This window comes from Martes martes, assembly GCF_963455335.1.
Source record: "Martes martes genome assembly, chromosome: 15".
Classification (NCBI taxonomy): domain Eukaryota; kingdom Metazoa; phylum Chordata; class Mammalia; order Carnivora; family Mustelidae; genus Martes; species Martes martes.
The window spans coordinates 24,244,667-24,265,139 of NC_137903.1; the positions used below are offsets into that span (position 1 = coordinate 24,244,667).

Genomic DNA, 20,473 nt, shown 5'->3' on the forward strand with positions numbered 1-20,473 from the left:
CAGTAACTAGTGCACATACACAGCAGGCACTCAATCAACAGCTAGTGCACGTACACAGCAGGCACTCAATAAACAGTAGCCAGTGAACCATCACTGTGGCTGCCATCACCATCAGTAGTCAGCTCTCCAGCGAGGCTGAGGAATGGTGGTTGGTAGGGCTGGCTCAACATGGGATCCCTCTGCCTTCACCTTATCTCTGACAGGTCCTTCAGCCAGAGCCACATTACAACTCTGTGCGTCCTAAGTACTTCCGTCATCAAGGCCCCGGGCCCCTCTTCCTCCATTAAAAAAAAAAAAAAAAGATGGGAAATGTTACTTTATGATAGCATTGATATAAAATATAAATATATTAATATCACAAAAGAAAGCAACTTCTTCAACCCAAGAGTTCATTTTTCTCCCTCCTGATTTTTAAAGAAATTAAGCCATTTTTTGTAGATGCATGAGGAACTGTGGGCCCCTCAGACACCAAAGACCACTGTACCTCAGGGTAAGTCAGCAATGCTCTCAGCTCCTGAGTCAAAGGCTGACCAGGGACTGAGAGTTTTCTTATGACACAGGACCTTCAGTGCTAAAGTCAGGACAGTCCTGGGCAAACCAGCGATTTGGTACCCTAGTCCTGGGGACCGCCTTGCAGACCTAGATGGATGCCCTCGCTCTCTTTCACAGATCACGACTGTGAGCCCAAGGACACTGCTTGCTCGTCCGCCCTCTAGAAAGCTGTACCTGCATTCTGCTCAGGGGGTTTCCTGACGCTCCCCCCGGACCCCCATCCCCCACAGCCTGGCTGTGGACTGGACACATGGCCCTGGCGGCCTCTGCTGACCAGCTCGATCACGGAACGCAGACTCCCTGCGGACAGGGCCTGCCCCGATCACGGCGGCAGTGCCCAAAGCAGTGCCTGGCAGACATGAGGGGCTCATCAACCATTTGCCTAATGAACTGAATAAAACCTAAAGAAGTAATAAGACATACGCACGTGCGCACGTATATACACACATATATACACGTGCACAAACATACATATATATACATATATACACACATATACACACACATACACACACACATATACACACCTATAGACACATGCACATAAAAGCCCAAAATAAATACAGGGAGAGTAAGAGGTTCTAGAATCGTATAAGGCTCCTCCTATAGGGTTCCTGGTCCATGGCACCTACCGACTTCTGAGACAACGGCTGGAAATCAGAGGAAGACTCCTGTCCTGTTTCTGAGAGCAGGTGAGGCAAACCTCTTCCTTTTCTGCTCTCCCTCCCCTGAGACTTGGGGAAGCGTCCTCCCAGCTCAGAGGTCTCAACTGTGATTCCAGGTGACACCTGGAATTCTACTGCAATGGCCGCAGAGCTTTTCCCTTGGGGCATTTTCTCATGCCCTGAGAGTTTCTAGGGCATGTGAAGGTCTTTCGCCAGGTCAGTTCTCCTCACGGGATTTCCATCCTAGTCCCTCTCCCCTCACCCAGCCTCACGTAGGTCAGCCCCCTTTCCATCTCCCTGACCCCTTAGTTTGACTCCAAAACCAGGGTTTGTACCTTTCCCATCTCTGTGTCCCCAGAGCACCCAGAACCAGAGAGCACTCGGGGGTGAGTCAGGAATGATGGTGAGCGGCGTGACAGAGTGGGTCCAAACCCCCGTGCCAGGCTCCAGTCTCTCCGAAGGCTGAATGCTGCTCTTTCAGAACCAATTTAAAGAGGATTCCACTGTAAACCACATGTCTGACAGAGGATCACTAGCCAGAATATATAAAGAACCCCAGCAACCCAACAAAAACAACCACAAAGAGACCCCATTTTAGAAACGGACAGAAGACTGGAACAGACATTTTTCCAAAGATAAACAGATGGCCAAGAAGCACACGGAAAGAGGCTCAACATCACTCATCATTAGGGGTATGCAAATCAAAACCACCACGAGAGGCCACCTCGCACTTATTGGGACGGCCGTCATCAAAAACAAAGAAAACAGCAGGCATTGGCGAGATCGCGGAGACAACCGGAGCCCTGGGCATTGCTGGTGACATGGCAGAGCCACCTCGTAAACGGACCACCAAGTTCTCGAACGATTAAACGGGAAGAATCGCCAGATTACCCAGCAAGGCTACTTCTGGGTTGACACCTACAAGAAGTAAGAACGAAGACCCAGACAGGTATTCGCACATTCCTGCTGACGGCAGCATTCTTCACAACAACCAAAAGATGGAAGCAAGCCCCTGATGGATGGGTGGGTGCACCAAGTGTGGTGTAGACAGGCGATGGAATATTATGCACCCCTAAAAAGAAGGAAACCGTGGCACCTGCTACAGGGCGGAACCCTGAAGACATCACACTGAGGGAAATAAGCCAGGCAACCCAAGGACAGACTGTATGACTCTAGTTAGAGGAGGTCCCTCGAGTCATCAAATTCCCAGGGGCAGAAAGTAGACTGGGGCTGGCTGTGGGGAGAGGGGGTGGGGAGCTGCTGGTAATGGGGACAGAGCTTTGGCGGAGAAGATGGAAACGTTCTGGAGATGGTGGTAGGATTAGCCGCGCAGCACAGGCAACATACTTACGCCACAGATCTCTATGCTTAAAAAGGCTTAAAACAGTAAATGTTCTGTAAGGTATATTTTATCAGAATTAAAGAAAAAGAGGATTCCCAGGCCGGGGCAACAGGAGGCCTCATAGCCAGCTGGTTTCATCTGGTTCCCGTATAGCTGGGGGTGTCCCGTAATTTCCGTCTTCCAGGCAAGTGAGCAATCCAGCCTACTTGAGAGCAAGGTGGGCCCTCATCCTCCAGGGGTAGGCTCTTTTCCTGGGCCCCGGCCACTATCCTGCATGCACGAAGAAGTTGCTGGATCCTCAGGCTGACCCGAACAGCCCAGCCCAACTCAGAGGAGCTCTACAGCAAGGGGAGGGTCTCAGAGCTTCCCAGGGGCCTCTCCAGAGAGGGGCTCAGGCACACGGAAGCCTGAGCTCAGAGATCTAGAAGGGGCCTGGAGACGAAGTGGCCCAGGCAGCCGCATTCTGGAGCAACCAGAGTTGTTAGATGACTCAACGCCCGGGGACTCCCCAGCCTGCCTCAGGCACTCTCCCTCCAACCTGGCATGGCCGGCCAAGGTCAAGGAGCCACGTCTGGCTTTCCAGCTTCTTCCCCCCACCCCCACCCCTGTGGGGAAACGGATGCATCCGCAAAAGGAAGATTTGGGGAAACACTTCTTTCTTTCCGTGTCTTCTTTCTTCTGCAGGCCGCAGAGCCATGGCACTCTCTCGAAGTCACCCAGCTGGGAGCTGGGAACAGGCTGGCCTTCAGGGCACCCATCCCCACCCCCAAACCTCGTCCTCCCTCTCACACACTGGACCTCCCTGCACAAGAACACTCTGAAGAAGGCTCCCTCAGCTTCTCGAACAATCCCATGTGCTCTGAGAGCACAGAGTCAAAGCCAGCAGCGTCCCAAGGCCGTGAGAGGGGGCGGCTTTAGAAGCCCAGCACACATGCTCTAACTACAGGGCCTCTCCTGGGCTGCCGGGTACGTGGGTGCCCAGGCTGCAAGAGCCCCCTCTCCTACCATGTGCTGGCTTCAGCTGGGCTGGAGCTCCCTGCAGAGCACCCCAGAGGACTCATCTGACTCAGCAGTGGAGAGCGACCCAGGGAGCTGGTACCCAGGGCCCAGCACGGCCGTGCTGCCCACCCTCACAGGGACTTGCGCCAGCAGCCAGGACACCGGCGTGCATTGCCCTGTGGAAAGGAGGGCAGTCACTTTGGCTCCCTCTCCCTGGAAACCCCACCTGTGCCCTGGGCTTTGCAAGCCCAGGGTAGGGGGAGGGATGCTGGGGCTTCTGCAGCAGCCCATACACGTCCTCTTGTCACAGTGCTGCCTGCCCTGCGAACCCCACCCCACGCTGCTGCCTGGGGACCAACAGGGGACATTGAAATGTGTCTCAGTGGGCTGTTAGGTGACTCTGAGTCTTCTCAGTATGTGTCCTCTGGCTGTGTCACAAAGGCTCAGGGGCAGGGACATTTGGTTTCCTCCCACTTCCAAACGGCCTGGCAAAGGGCGCCATCCTCAGAGCCTCCCGGATGGATGCTGCCGACTCGGGGTTGCATTGGTGAGCACCTCCGAGCCTCACGGCTGGAGTTTCAGCTAGGAAAATTCTGGGAAGAGCTTTCAGAAAAGCAGTACAGCTTAGGGGCTAGGAGTTCTGGCGTCAGACTTGGGCCCAAATCCTGAATCCTCAGTTTCCCCACTGTTGATGGAAAGCACAGATGGAAAGCACTTAGGACAGTGCCTGCCACACGTCAAGGCCCGATAATTCACTGCCACTATTATACATTCTGACCATTTCCCAGCAGACCCCAGCTTTATGCTTCCACATGCCCTAATCATGAACCCCACTTCCCCACATCAAAATTCGTCACCCATCTGCATTTCTTGAAATGGCCTTTATTATCCCAGAAGGAGAGTGAGTCCTGGAGCAGTGAGTATTCTTCCCGAGGTACACACAGCGAAGGCTCGTGGTCTGGGTTCCCAGGCCCCGTAATGGGCTCACTTATGGGCGTGGGTCCCTTGAGCAGCATGCCCCCTTCCCACTGCACCTGGGCCCACAGAGGATGCTCAGACGACTGGGACTGTCCAACCGGGGCCCTGCTCAGAATTTAACTGGGAAATGAAGACAAACAAGAAGTGTGTTTGTTCCTCCCCCTTGAACCTGCCCCTCTCCATGGCAGAAAGGCAGCCGGAGAAACCGTTGTAGGAGGCTCTCCCGCCTCCTCACATGGGTCCCTGGGCATGAGCTCCCCTCCCCCCTGCCGCCAGGCCCCGCTTGAGGAAGGACCAGGCCAAATCCTGCCAGCAGGTGCCAGGGCTCCGTTGCTTAGTGACCCAGTCCTGCCTGCCCTCATCCTCCAGGGCAAACAGCTGAGCAATCACAGATGGGACGGAGAGAGCTGCTCTATGTTTGGAAAGTTGTCCTTGCATTTTCTGCTCACTCAGTGAGATTTTTCTTTTCAGAGTTACTGGAAAAATCCATTGATTCCACATCCGGAATCTTAGCCAGCTTCCCTTTAGAACAGTCCAGAGATCAGCTTTCACACACCGTGTGCTCTGAGGAGCTTGTACCTGTCCCCACCCCCCCCACCCGCCCCCCCCCCCCCCAGGGAGCGCCTGTGGCCTCTCAGGGCGCTCTGTTCGGAGGGAAGCTCCAAGCCCGCTCCTCTTTTATCAAACCTTCCTCATGTCCCTGCCCCGTGCCAAGGACACAATGATGACCAAGATGTGGCCCCTCGTCCAGAAAATTTCAGCCCATCAGCATGAGGGATGGGAAAGATATGCTGGCGTTTGGGGCGCACAGAGAAGTGAGCGCATGTGGACGTGATCTCCAGACACCCCAGATCCACCAGCTGCCACTCTCGCCTCAGGAACCCACACTTTCGCCGCCGTGTGCGAATGTGGAGATCGGCCACGCCTACTGCCTCTCCGCACGTTCCTGTCAACGGAGGACCTGCCTCTCGCGCAAGGCCAGCGCCCCGCACACCTGGGTCCTGCCCGCCATCCCCATCACAGCCCCGGGGGGCCACCCAATGCCACTCTGCACACCAGCGACAGCCAGGAGATGAGAAGGACGAGGAGGGGCTCCCCAACCGGAAGCTGATGCAACGGTGAGGCTGGGGGCCCAGATGTCCCCAGACCTGCGCAGGAAAAGGGACCTGGATTTCCGCACCAGGGAGCAAGCTGAATGAGAACCCCCGCTGCCTAGAGCCAGTCACCAGAGCTTGAGGCGGGAGGCTGGAGCTCCTCTGGAGATTTTCAAACTTGACTCTCACCCAAGGTGCCATGTGTGCAGTGGAAAGAACATGTGTTTTGGAGTTGGACACATGTGGGGCGGGGGCCTCGCCCTTGGCTAACCCTCTTTTGCATACGACCTCATTGAATGTGCCCATCTTTCGGCTTGATAGCAAGGGCGATTCTGCCTGTGTGGTCTGTCAGAGGCTCTCAGCGGCCTCCTGACCTTCGAGGCACCCCCCGGAGCAGGGATCCAACCAGGTGGGGATCCAAGGCACCACAGCCCCCCCAGACAAGGAAGGACTGGAAACCGGGTTGGAGGAGGATGGAAAGAATGAATGCAGCCTCCCCTCCCCTGCCTGGGATGGATCCCATGTGCACCCGCCTGGGAACAGGGAAACGGCTGCAGTGACGGCTGACAGTCCCCTCCAGCTCCAGGAGTCTACGCCTCTCCCAGGTTGAGTTAACTTCCTGCGCCGCCCCCCCCAGGGTCGGCTGCAGCCCCGTCATTCTCAGTCTGCTACCTGCCAGCGCCCAGCACCCGCACAGGCCCAAACCCCAGCCCCTCCAGCTCCCTGACTCGGGAGCTGCCGCCACGTCCTGACGAAAGCCATGTGGCTGCCGGGCAGAGGCTGCATCTTCCACCGGGACGTCCCTCCGCCCAGCCGCCCGCATCCAAATCCTCTACGAATGGGGAGGACAGTGACGACGGTCTGTGGCCCAACACGGCTGGGGCCTCAGGTCTGTAAGCACTGAGATGTAGTTTTATCTGTCTGTCTCCCCACCCCCGTCCTCAGTGCTACAAGAAAGCTAAAAACACAATGGCTTGCTTGAGGCCAATGGCTTGCTTGTACTGCAGGGTTAGGGATGCTGTATAAGGAACAGGGACCAAGGGTGGGCTTTGCTCTGGAAGCAGAGGGAAGGCTCTAGGGGCTTTGTGATACTGGAATGATAGGGCCCTGGCACTCATGAGCCGGATTTGCAAGAGGGGAAGAAACAGGACAGAAGCCAGTTGGGTGACTTCCTGGAGTGTACAGGTGAGAAGTGATGAACACCCAACAGAGGGCAGGGCGGGGGCGGGGGGGGAGCAGAAAGGAGAGCCTGACATCCGCAGCACAGAAGACAGAACCCACAGTGACAGGCTGGGTGAAGGGAGGAGGGCAGACCCATGAGGCTTCAAGGACGGGGGACTAGGAGGGCCAGAAACACAGCAAGAAATCACTTGCAGGCAGAACTCTGAGTTGGTTCTGGACGTACTAAATTTTAGCCATCTGAGGGGCATGCGAGACCTCCAAAAGGCTACAGAGAATTTCATTCTAGAGCCAGGAAGTGAGGTAGGATGGGGGCCATAAGCTGGAAAGTGTTAAGTTAAGCGGGGTGGGGGTGGGAGAAGAGAAGAGAGGGGCCGTCAGGACAGCACCGTGCATAGAAGCCACAGGCCCCGTGATTCAAGGTTTTCAAGCTCCCTTCTTCCTCCTGGCCCTAGAAATACAGTGCTCCTGATTCCTGGCAAATTTAGCTCATCCTCTTGTCCCCAGGGAATATACGAGGTCAGGCCAGTGTCCCCATGTTCTTTTATGGGTAGATTGAGCCATCGAGAAGAGGAAACTGAGGCTTTGGAGGAGGACGGATCTGGGTCCTCCATACAGAAGGATCCCAAAGCCAGATGCACAGATGTGGGTTACCTGGAGAGTCAGAATGGAAGAGAGAAGGGAACCCAGGCTCCTGGGCACCCAGGCTGAGCCAGTGGGGCCACCCTTTCCAGCTCATGGGCTGGGAGCTGGATCCAGAGTCCAACCTGGTATTGTGAACTAAGAGCTGGAATCCAGGCTTTGCTTCTAGTGTGGGATCTTTCTTCCTTTCTCCTTAAACTACTTGGGTGGATGGATGTTGCACGTGCCCCAAACTGTAACTGGAATTGCTTTATAGGGAAAGACCAGCTAAGTCAGGATAAATGGTCTAACCTGGTAGAGCAGGTGGGTTGGAGGGGAGGCTTCTGGAACACAGCAGTGAGGATGTCTTGAGTTAAGTCCCAAATAGTCCTAGAGGAGGGGACGCGTGCCAGCCAGGCAGGTCCTCCTCCTGACCCCTCCCTGCAGAAATCCTTACAGCTTAGAACCCAGTAGACTCTATCTAAACTCTCCATCAGCTCCGTGAAAAGATGGCGAGAAGGGATCGGCTCCCGCAGAGGAGGGACCCTCAGGGAAGAAAATTGAAACAGGCTCCTCTCACAAGTGTTCTTGCTGAAAAGACAATGGGGACCCCAGTCTGGAGAGATGACACGGCTGGACCACGGCCCCTCAGTTAACAGCTGGAGCTGCTGTGACCAGCCAGGACTCGGCTCGAGGATCTGGTGCTTCCACGCCACGGGCTGCTCACCATGGCAAAGGGCCACCACTCCAACAGCCTCACTCAGTGGGTCATGGTGAGGGTAACAGGGACCCAGGGGCCCTGAGGCCTCGGTTCTGTCTCTACTTAGCTGTGTGAGCACGAACAAATCTCTGCAGCTTCTGGCTTCAACTTCTAGCCTAGGAACCCGTCTGGAATCTGTGACAAATGCCATCTCGTATTTTAATGGAAATTATTAAGTATTTCTAAATTCTTAAGTATTTCTAAAAGTCCCTGACTTTGGCCCAAATTAAATATTTGAGGGTCCGACCTCCAAAGGTGCAGGACCCAGAAAGTCTGAGACAGGGTCCCTGAGTCTCCGTTTTCAAACAGTGATCCCGAGGGTGCATCTGAAGGAGGAGGCTGGGCCACCTGCCGCATCGCTGGAGGCTTCAGATGCTACGGAGGCACGGAGAAGTGCCGAGTGAGGCGAGCGTCTGTGCTCAAGGAGCTGCCAGTGTGGCTGGGGAAGACAGGACCTCATCCCGGGAGCCCCAGATGCTCGGTGACCCACGGAGTAGAGTTTCGGCCCATTTCCAAGAAAGTATGAGCAGAGCTTCCAAAGGTGGGAGTCAGGCAAGGAAGCAGGCAGGAAGGCTTCGTGACAGCACCAGAGAAATGCTCTCACCGCAACCTGCTTCCTCAGCCACCTGGGCTCACAGCTGCACTTCATCCCAACCTCCCTTGGGGTTAGGTGTGACCACGTGACCCAGTTCTGGCCAACGGCGTGTGGCTGTAAAAGACTCCATTTCAGGGCTGGCCCACGAAAACTTCCCATGTGTTAACCGGAGCCCCCCACCTGCCAATGTAACTTGACTTAAAGGGGGAAATAACTTGCTCTTAGGTTCCAGGACTGAAAAAAGGGGGCTGTTTGCCATAACCTCTCGTCCATCCTGATGATACAAGATGCAAGAGAGAAGACAGAGCCACAACAGCCAACCAGCACTCACAAGTCTGCTTTTGAACCTAGTGCTTGGTGCTGCGTCGCACCCGAAGGGGATGCGAGTTGTGTCTTCCCGGGTTTACCGTCTGCACTAGAGAAAAGCCAACCCCAGGGAGGGCCAGGGACAGCGATGGGCAGTGAACGCGCCACGGGACGGGGAGACAGCCTGCAGCCTAAAATGAAGGCCATCCTGGGGCGGGGCTGGCATGAAGCATCTTTGGACGTTAATCTTGGTCTGTGCAGGCTCCTGAGATAACACCTAGAAATGTTAGCTATCCCAACACTTCTGAAGATTCTTAAGTTATTTCTACTGCTCGAATTTGGAACTCATGTCTTTTTTTTTTTTTTTAAGATTTTTATTTATTTAGTTGACAGACCAAGATTACAAGTAGGCAGAGAGGCAGGCAGAGAGAGAGGAGGAAGCAGGCTTCCTGCTGAGCAGAGAGCCCGATGCGGGGCTTGATCTCAGGCCCCTGAGATCATGACCTGACCTGAACCGAAGGCAGAGGCCTTAACCCACTGAGCCACCCAGGTGCCCCGGAATTCATGTCTTTTTAGTACGCTTTTCTCTCAGGCCTAGAAGGGAAGGGGCAGGAGCTATGCCTGAGGCCTGGGTGTGCCCGCTGCTGGGGGGGGGGGGAGGGGACGGTATTTCCCTGACTGGTCCCAGGGCCATCAGGGTTGGCTAACATCCCCCGCATGCCACAGAGGCCCTGCCCAGGGTGGGGCTGATGGCCAGACACGTGCAGGAACAAAACCAGGGGTGGCTTCTACTCTGACCACTGAGACCCCCTTCCTCTTTGCATCTGTCTTGAGTTTTTCAAGAATCAATGGTGTCAGCACAGAGATAACCTGCCGGCGGGAGTGCAGGGGGATGGGAGCGTGTTCCACGTGCGCTGAAGGATGTTTAACCACAGAGAGAGCCAACCTTCTGTCCTCCATATCCACAAAGAAAACACCCACGAGGAGGAATATCCAGCAAATGGGATTTAGGGCTAGACACCCAAAAGAACTTTTTAAATGACCAAAGTTGTAAGATTTTGGAACTGATGACAGGGAACTCTCCCTGCTAGTTAAAGGGAGAGTCAGTGTGTCCTTGACTAGCGTGCCTTATGGAACGGAGCCTGAAGTTGTCTGGGTCTTTCCATTCTGTAGAAGGCTCTGGGAGGATAAGGACCATGGCTGGTCCGGGGTCACCCACTGGGTGAAGAGGACCAAGAAGAGCATGTGACAAGAAGCCCAAGAAGGGGGTGAGTCCTGGCTCCACCTAACGCACATGTGGCTTGGTGCAGCCTTCCCACCTCTCAGGGCCTCAGTTTCTCCATCTGCAGAGGAGGGCACTAGACCAAACGGATCCTTTTCAGCTCTGACATTCTGCAAGAAGCAGGCGTCCTGTGTTCTCAGGGGACCCACCCTAAAGCTCTGGGTGGCTCCAGAGTCCGGGGCTCCTGGAAACGCGAGGAGAGCTCAGAGGCCAAAACCCAAGCTGCCACCACCCGAGGGCATTGGGAAGACCCATGGGGCCGAAGTTGGCCTCACTTCCAGGGTCAGACCCCAGACAGGAATAAAGAAGCAGATGGTGGGGATGGCCAGAGGGCGTGGCTTCACTGTCACCAGCCCTGCAAAACGCCACATGCTGCCTTTGGTCGGACTAACCCAGAAAAATCTCTGGGTCAGGAGGCGAGCGGTGTGGATTCTAGCCCTGGCTCCACCCTACACTCGCTGTGGGACCTGGGACAGACCCCCACCTGGGCTGCAGGCTGCCCCAGCCTGCTGGGTTGCAGCCCCAACGACACCACCAGCCATGTAGGTCCATTCTCCCCCAAACCCCCAGAAACCCCGTTTGGACACAGGAACCCCACAGCGACGTGATCTAAGTGCCCTCACGCGAGGGGGAAGTACCTGCCAGAGCCGCCTCAGCCCCCTGAAGCCGCCTGCTGTCCCTGTCACCTCAGACAAGCCACAGGACCCCACGCATCTGGCACTTTCTGTAAGGGTCCAGGGCGCAGTCCCCCTTCTCCGCTGCCATCTCCTCACTTTCTGGCACTTCCTTTCTCAACCCCCAACCCCCCACCGAAGGGGCTGGAGAGGGGAACTCTTTGGAGGCGGGGCCAGTGACAGCTCCCAGGTGGTGGCACCAGGAAGAGCAGCTCGGCCCCACCAGGTGCAGGCCTGAGGCAGATACAGGTCGTTCTGACAAGGCTATTTATAGCCACCGTCTTGACGACGTTGCTGGGATGGGGGCCCCAGTCTCTCAGCGACCGGGAAACACACAGACGCCTTTCCTTGGAGACAGGAAAGAGGAATTCCCTTAGGAGCTCGGACGTGACCTGTCTTCGGGGAGGAAGGAAGCATCCTCCTTAGGGATCAGGAAGGGATCGTGATAGCACAGGAGGTTTCTCTGAAACCCCCCTCCAGTAGCGGCTGCAAGGGAGAAGACGGAACTGAAAATGTGATTGAAGGCAGAACGACCCTTCAAAGGACGAAAGACAGAAACATTTGTCTGAAGCTTCCCCAGCTCCCGAGTCAGGCACACACACCCCTTCACCCGCCAGGCCTCACTCCCCGGACTGGGCGGCGCTGAAAGCAAGCCTGGGCTGAGAAGCACTGCCGTCCGGCCCGGATCTCCTCAGCCAGGGGCTCGACGGAGGCCAAGCTCAGAGGGGCTATGCCCACCATCCGTTCCCTTCAGGAGCTCTCAGCCTCATCACCCCGTGCAGGGTCCAACAGATGAGTTTCTTAGAAGGGATTCCTGCCCGCTGAGGGCTTCTGTGCTGGGGCAAATGAGGTATGCAGAGACCTCACCTCAGGGCATGGATTCAAGAACTAGACAGAGTAAAGAAAGAGCTGACGTGGGCGCCAAACCAAAGGAGTATTTTCAGGAGCGACGCTTTGGGAGGCGAGGAGGAGGACAGAAGGCTGTCTGGGCCAAGGAACAAGTCACCCACCATCCCCAACCCCACCCCAGCATATTTTCTTACAAGATATTTCTATCTCTCCCAAGAAGTACCAGATACAGCTACCGTTTTCCTTTGCCAAGGAAAAGAAACCCCAGCTTTGCAGGGCCCTTTTGTGCACCCCATCCTGCCAAAAGCCCACCTTCTGGGACCAAGGGCTCCCAGCCTGGCTGGCAGTAAGCACCGCAGCTAAACTCCCTTTTCAAAACAGGAACCATTTCCTCCCCAGGCAGCAGCAAAACTCTCTAGAGCCATGGTCTGACCTCAGCTGCATATCAGAATGACCCGGGGAGCTTTTCAAAATCCTGATGCCCAGGCTGTACCCTAAGCCAACGAAGTCAGACTCTTTACTTGTGGACAGGTACCCACATTTTCTAAAGCTCCCCGGCTAATTCCAGGGTGCAGCTAAGGCTGAGAACCACCGGTCTAAAGACCCTAGACAGCCGGAGTGCCTCTGGGGTGAGGGGTGAGGGGCCGTCCACACCATGAGGCAAGAACCCCAACAGAGAGCAGGGCACCGCCCCTTGGCAGCCATGCCCTACCTACTCCAGCCCCCAGCCCCCCAGAACTGGCCCTGCTCCCCAGCCTCATCACAGGGTGCCCCAGATAGCAGCGGCTAGTTCCAGGGGTCCGTTTTAGTTGATTCCTTCAAACACTAATACCAAAACTTTCCTTTGGTTCTTGGGCATCCTCTCACAACCGAAAGGTCCAGTACATCGGTGTGATGTCAGAACCCAGGAAGTGCAGGGCCTATGGGCAAGATGAATTAGTCAGGAAGGAGGCCCCAGAGTCAGGCCTGGGAAGTTTCTGGTGGATCTACCCATGTAGGACAGCTAAACTGATGAGTGTGCACACACCTGTGAAACTTAGCAGCTCACTTCTGTCTGTGAGCAGTCCCTGCTGGGCAATCTCTCCCCTTGGCTTGGAACCCTCTCATCTAAATAGCACAACAAACAAACAAACAGAGCTCTTCCGCCCGCTCCCACCAAGGATGTGGCAGATCCGTGATCGGTAGCAGCCGGGAGGGTGTGGCCAGCGGACTCAGGCATGCGGGACGCCCAAAGTTGCTCTAGGAAACACATGCGACCCTCTTCAGGTTACCCCAACAAAGTCAGTAAGTTAAAATGATAGCAGGACAGAGACTTAAAGAAGGTTTAGTTTGCTTCCAAGAACACCCTACGCTTCTGCAAAGTCGCTACAACTGTGTTTTAAGATGGTTTCTGGCCACTCACAATACGGAAGTTTCGACCTATGAGTGTTTACCCTACTGGGTGCCATCCATTTTCCACCCAGAGCTTCAAAGCTCAGGTTTGGGGTGGCGGGGGTGGGGGTTGACACAGAGCAGTTGGTCTGTCACCTTCCCAGGCACAGGTGATCATGTCACCAGACTCTGAGCCAAGCACTGTCCCAGGTCAAAGAGAGCCATTTTGAAAAGGTCCAGGGCCAGGAAATACTGAAAATGGCATTAAAAAGAGAAGAGTGTTTGCTGGTGGTCCCAGAAGGGCTCCAGATCCAACCTTTGGTCCACTTAGCCCACAAGTTCAAGAGGGTCCCAGGGCAACTGGCCACCCATTCTGATAACACATGGCCTTGCCTGTTGGCCAGGATGGAGGTTTCCCTCCTGGACCACGGAAGTGATTCTCTCTGGCCCCTACCCCCTAAGCCCGCAGTGAAAGGCTTTTGCATTGGATCATGATGTTTACCTTGGAAGGATGTTTGCTCTGCACATTTCTGAAGAAGGTGGTCTTGGCAGTGAAGAAGCAATCCTCCAGTTCCTCCTCCAGGCTGCAGTACCCACTACTCATGCTGCTGTCCACCGTCATCTAGCCCGGGGCCCCGTGAGCACAGGGCGCGTGTCACTGGCCGGGCTCCTGCGGCGGCCAAGGGAGTAGGGGATCCCCGCCCCAAGATCCACCGGGGCGAGCTCCCAGCCCCGTGGCGGGGTGGGGGGTGGTGGGGGCTGTCACCCGGCCAGGCGCAGCCGGCACCCGCCGCCTGGGCTCTCAGGCTGGGCCCCGAGCGGCTCGGGTGGTGGGGTAACCTGCGCCCTTCTCCGCGCGCCGCCCGGGCTGCAAGCTCCCGGGTGGGACGTGGGCGCCAGCCTCGCGCGCCGCGCTCCCCAGCTCACTCGGCATCTGCGGTTTCGTCCCCTCCGCCCCGCGCACAGAACGCCATCTCGACACCTCCCCCGCCTGCCCGCGCCTTTCCTGCCCCTCGCCCTGCGCGCAGAGGAGTCGGAAGCCACTTCCTCTCGCAAGGTTCCCCAAAGCCCGGCTGGGCTGTCGCGGCGCCCCTCCCCCCGCCCGCCCCTGGCCTGCGCCTCCCCGCCTCCCTGGGTGGCCCTGGATCCCAGGGACAGGTGGGCCTGGGGCACCAGAGGTCAGGTTAGGGATGCCGGGAAGGAACAGACCGGGACGCGCGTGAGGGAGAAAATTCCCTATGGCCTTTCTTCATGCCTCTGGAAACAGCTCCTCCTCGTCACCCATGATAGCTCATGTTCAGGGAGTAGAAAGGGCTCTAAGGTCCTCGGTGTCTCTCCTCCCTTCCTCCCATCCTCCTCCTCATCCACTCTCACATCCTCCATTCACAAGGAGCCCGGTCAATCAGAGTGGTTGGAGAAGTAACCGGAGAAGAAGAAAATCAATATCTGGTCTGCCTGGAGAAGCAGCAATATTTTAACTTGGAAATGCGAGAAGAAACGGCAGGGGCCCCACAAACATATGCAAATCATATGCAAAGTTATGGCAACCTGGAGCGCAAGCCTCCCCTTCCTCCCACGCGCAAAACTTGGCCCTCGGGAAGACTCAGGATACCAAAGGAGCCTGCACACACCAAATAACCCAGGTTATCTGTACATTTTCCTGACAGTCTGGCCAGGAGGGGGTCTTTGCCAGTTCCTGTCATTCCTATCAAAGACGGCTCATTACATGTCCCCAGCAGACTGCATGAAGGAACACCTTCCTCGGCCAGGGTTTAGCCCTCCAAGCAATTAGGGTGATACTCCCATAACCTTTCGGCCCAGGTCTGCACAGCAATAGCAGTTAGAGGTACCCTTGCTTGCATAACTCCTGTGCCTGGTCATTTAACTTGCCCAGCGGCCTTGAGGCAGAGAATATTATTCCCATTTTATGGATGAGGAAACTGAGGCTCAGAGTCCTACAAGGAAGATATGTGTCCTGGGACTCAGACCCAGGCCTATGCAACTCCAGGGCCCATGCTTTTAGCCCCTTGGATCTACAGTCTCTCTGCAGAAAGGGGACTGTTCTGGTGTGCACTCTGCCATCTTTCAGTAGAGTGGGGCCTGGAGTCCCATGACCAGCAAGGCCAGGCTAGAGGCACCCACCGTTCTCAGAGGCTGATGCCCTGTGGACACTGGTGTGTCCCAGAGAGTGGCTGAGAGGGGTTATCAGGACTCTCTCCGGGTTTGCGTGGCTCTTCCCTGCAGGTGTGGAACACTCCAGTCGGGGGGGAAGCACAAGCTGGCCAGAGGGCTAGACTCAGCCCCCAGATACCAAGCTGCCCGCTCCATTTTAAGCTCTCGTTATTTTTATGAGGAACCCCCTCCCTCCCGCACCTTAGCCAAATCTGTCAGTGCTCAGGAGGGTTTCAAACTGCAGCCCAGTTTGGCTCCATCCTCCCACACAGTCTTTCTCCCGGAAGCCTGTGAGCGCCTGGCAGGTAGGAGCACAAGAGACAGCTGAGAGCTGCCGGCCACCCTGGGCTCAGGAGAACGGTCCACACCAGCAGGAAGCACAGCTAAGCAGCTGGGGGTGGGCTGCAGTGAGCTACGGGGTGTTTTGAGGGGAAGAGCTCACCGCTTATAGGGTTGAAGAACCTCTGGCTTGGTCTGGAACAATCTTTCCTTCAAATGAGTATTTTAGAGCTAGTTTTTTGGGGGTGAGGGAGAGGTGTCCCCAGAGACAGCAGTTCAGGCAAAGGAATCTGGTATTAGCCTCACCAGTACCTCCAAATCCAATGCTGACTGATGAACGCTGCAGGGAGGGGGCCTCTGCATGAGCCTCGGGCCCTCAGTAGCCTACCTGCTTTGTCCAGCCAGCAAAGAAACGCACTTCTCTTTATCAAAGGAACCTCCTGGCTCTGTGGGGATCCAATACTTAAGAAAAAAAACGGGCCCCAGATTCTTTGTGGCCACACTGTGGTCCTTGGAGTCACGCAAGGACCTCTGCAAAGCAATTGCAATGCCACGCATTCAAAAGGCACAATCCTAAGAGACAGCAGGTGACAACCCCTTTGAACCCCAAGCCAAAGTGCCCCAGGAGTCGGCATGCCTCTCCCTGTGCACAACACGCCAGCTTCTAGACCTGGTTAGAAGTTCTAAGTGACACTGTGTTCTTTTAGGGTGCTGCTACATGCCATTCCAAATATTATGAATATTTGCTGCTGTCTGAATAGGGCTTCTGGAAGCCTTTTTACCATTCACTGCATAGGCGGCTCTAGAACCTTGAAAGCAGGTTGTTATGCCCATTTTACAGATAGGAAAGTGAGAGAAGTAACAGGTTCCATCACAGCTCCTACTTTCCAAGTCTCTTCCCTCCAAGTTAGTGTCTTTCCCCCACCCTGCTCCACCTGCCAATGACTCCAGGCCTGCAAGGGAGCCATGAGTAAGAAGTCAGCAACACAGAGACTGTGTTGGTGAGGACCCTGGGATTCGAAGAAATCTGCAAAGATCAAACACAATACAATAAGTTGGCCAGCCTCCAGGAGGAAAAATCTAGACTGAAGCTCCAGGGGCCTTAAAGGAGGAAGACTGGATTCCTTTCAGTGTCTAATGACCCCGTCAGCACCTCTTCCCTATGAATAATCAGCACTGAGAACCTGGGAGAGGGGGAGAAGGGGCAGGAGAACGCAGGAGCCACTGGTGGGGAACACACAAAAAACAGGGACTGGCTGTTCTTGTCCCTGAGCCGGGGAAGAGGCATCCGGACCTCCGGCTGCAGCCTAAGCCTCCGGAGACTTAAATCCAAGGCATCGTGCTGGGGTTCCGGAAGCCCCACTGAGATGGTGAAGTGGGTGACTTTCCTGGCTCAAAGTTTCAGATGATTAAAGACACTATTTTAATCTTTCTTCCTTTCTCAGATGTGATCCTGACATGTGCCCAGATCCCCTCATTTGATCCACCGCGTGGTTCCGCGTGTTCCAGAAAAGCAGTATCACAAGACCGGGAGCCGGGAGCTGCTACTCTATCCCAGCTCCAACTCCGGCTTGATTTGGCATCTGGAGCCGCTTAGCTCCAGAGGAATCCCCCGCTGTCCAGCTGCAGGGTGTCGGGGTGGAGGTCCGATGGGGGGGTCTTGTGACCTACCAACATATTCAGAGGCTGAAAACCGGGGTGACGTACCCCTCGACCCCTGAAACAGAGTTTGAAATTATTCCTAGCCAGTACATGCAGGCCTCGTACGGCTAGCTTCATGTGTATCCTTTCATTTAATCCCTACAACCAACTGATGAGGAAGCTACAGTTCTTATCTCTCCCTTACAGAAAGGAGAACGAGGTTTGGGCAGGTTAAGCAATCTGCACATAGTCGTACATGCTAGTTCATGGTGGAGCCAAATGAACCCAGCAGGTCTGACCCCAGAACCCAGTTCTGGAACACTCTGTAATAGTACGCGATTGCTCCCATGGTACCGTCCTGCCTGAAATCACAGGCTATCACAAACCACGCAGGACCTGCTTTCCCAGTCTGCCTATGTCCTGTCTTCCCGTCAGCTTGTTGGGATTTTCCAGGGTCCAGCCACTGACTGGTTTCTGGTCCTGGCACCCCGCACCCCCAACCCCGGGGAGCTTAGTCTGATATCTGCCAGTGGTATCCATCGTACCTCACAGACTCACACCTCAGAACCCTCTCCCTCTAGGTAGCCCCAGGTGGAGCTACATCTAGCTCCAGCCACAGCTCACCGAGTACCCGGGGCTCCCCTCTGAAGCCTCACGGGCAACAAGCCCGAAGCTGAGCTTGTTATTCCCTGATTCCCCTCCCCCTGCTCCTTCACTATGAGTAGTTCCTCGCTCAACGAATGCCATGAATGTAGATTATTGCAAAGCCTTCTAGTGATTTCCTTTGTTTCCATCTCAGCCTTCTCCAAACTCCCCCCACCCCTTGTTGCCAAAGTCACCCTTCTGTACTAAGATCTGACCAGGGCTATTCTATTATAAAACCTTCTATTCAAATTTCAACTAATAGTTACTAAATAACTATTACCGTACTATACTCCTTACTCTGTGCCCAGCTCTAGTCGCTTATGCTTTCATCCATTCATTTAAGAAATATTTACCACTGGGGCGCCTGGGTGGCTCAGTGGTTTAAGCCTCTGCCTTCGGCTCAGGTCATGATCTCAGGGTCCTGGGATCGAGCCCCGCATCGGGCTCTCTGCTCAGCGGGAGCCTGCTTCCCCCTCTCTCTGTCTGCCTCTCTGCCTAGCTCTGATTTCTCTCTGTCAAATAAATAAAATCTTTAAAAAAAAAAAAAGAAATATTTACCAGGCACCTTCTACATGACAAGAACTAAACTAGGAGTTCGGATTGAGGCCTGAATAAGACATCGTTTATGCCTCTCACCACACACAGTCTAACAGAACAGCAGGAAATAAGAAGTTATATTAGAATTGCCAAGTTCTTATACATTTTCCGATCTCACCAGATCAGCACAACCTTGCAAGGAGAGTATTTTGCAGATGAGTAAACTGAGGCTCAGTGTGGTTCATTTGCCCAAGGTCGCAGAGCAAGTAAAGGGTAGGATCTGATTTCAAACCCAGACCGCCCATGTCCGACAGCTTTCCATGACAATCGCTGTCCTTCATCCAACAACTCCCCAGTGCCCGCAGTGAGGTTCCAAACTCCGGAGCAGGGCTTCAAGGCCTTTCGAGGCCCTTCAGGACCCCCGCCCAGCCAGCAGTCCATTCACACCGGCCTCCAGCCACAAGACAGCCTCCCTCCTTCAGCTGCGTGGAATTTGTTTCACGTTCCTGGCAGCTGCCCTGCCCTCTTGTGGTTTGTTTTGCTGTTTTCTCTGCCTGTCAAAATCCCCCAGGTCCTCCCCTCTACCTGACACATACTCACCAATCACACGGGAAGGCCTCCACCTTCCCCATGCTTTTCAGAGGCAACCTTTCCCAGATCATGGGACGGGGGTGGGGAGGGGGGGGTTGAACCTTAAGAATTTCACTCTGCATCCCGAGAGCTGCATTTTACAGCATTAAACCAGCTGTGCAGAGCCAAGAGCTCAGTTTCTCCCCAGACGACTTCCTGTCATAAAAGGTGAGCGGCTACACTAGGGTGGGCTCACAGGAGATTCGCTTTCTCACTGGTTCTAGCCCACACAGCACTTCTGTTGTTTGGCTGCTAGCCTAAGAGCTTTGACAAGGCCCTTCCACTTAAAAACACTGAACGCAGGGGCGCCTGGGTGGCTCAGAGGGTTAAAGCCTCTGCCTTCAGCTCAGGTCATGATCTAGTCCTGGGATCGAGCCCCGCATCGGGCTCTCTGCTCAGCGGGGAGCCTGCTTCCCTCTCACTCTCTGCCTGCTTCTCTGCTTACTTGTGATCTCTCTCTGTCAAATAAATAAATAAAATCTTAAAAAAAAAAAAACAAAACAAAACACTGAATGCAGTGAAATTAGCCCAGACCAAGAGGCACGGGTCCTAAACAGCTCCTGCCAGGTCTGACTCAGCCACAGGGGAGTCTACCTTCTAACTGTCCCTTTCTCATCAGACTAGAGAATCACAAAAGATGTTTCTGACCCCAATCCCCATCTCTCATCTGCCCCTCTCCAGGCAAGACCAGTTACCCAGGGCAGTATGGTCTCCAGGGTAAGACACAAACAACTCTCTCACTGTGACACATATAAAGCTGCCTCCTCAGAAACTCGGGACTGACCTGGCTCAGCCAGAGGCCATCTCAGGCAGTCACTGTTTCGCAGGTAGCAGGAGGAGGTAGGGCTGTGATGAACACCCGGGAAAGGTCTCCAAAACTTAAGGATTTCTAGAGAAATAAGTTCTAGAGCTCTGCCCCTCCTCAGAGCCAGGATCTCAGGTTGGGAAGACTTTCTGCTCTGCCAGACTGGAAACAAGCTCTGTGGGTTGGCCTGAGCTGGTCAGATACGCCTTGGGGCAGCTCCTGTGAGAGGCGGCTGTCTAGTGGAGATGAATCACTGACAGCCTGGGCCAGCACTTCTGGCTTCTAGAGCGTGGAAGGAAGTCTGTGGAAGGTGGAGAGGCTGTCTCAAATGTAGCCAGAGTGGAACAGGACAGCTGGGGACTGGCCCTGCCTTTGGCACATGTGGATGGGCTGGCAACAAATGAAATACAATGGGATCATAAAATATAGTCAATTAATCCAAAATAAGATGGGGGTGGGGGAGAGGGGAGAAGGAACACAGAACAGAAAGGACAGAC

The 20,473-nt window shown here is 54.9% G+C and overlaps 1 protein-coding gene across 2 annotated transcripts in view; it reads right to left on the reverse strand.

The window, feature by feature from the left end:
• Nucleotides 1-20,473, reverse strand: part of RASSF5 (Ras association domain family member 5) — a gene marked incomplete at its 5' end in the record, with an annotated part of 65,583 nt that overhangs the window by 14,770 nt on the left and 30,340 nt on the right. The window contains one exon of one of the 2 annotated variants that reach the window (XM_080823787.1): nt 13,770-14,266. The exons of the other annotated variant lie outside the window; for it this stretch is intronic. Coding sequence (XP_080679913.1) covers nt 13,770-13,889 — 120 coding nt within the window. Of the gene's footprint in view, nt 1-13,769; nt 14,267-20,473 lie in introns of those variants that run through there. 2 annotated transcript variants of the gene reach the window in all.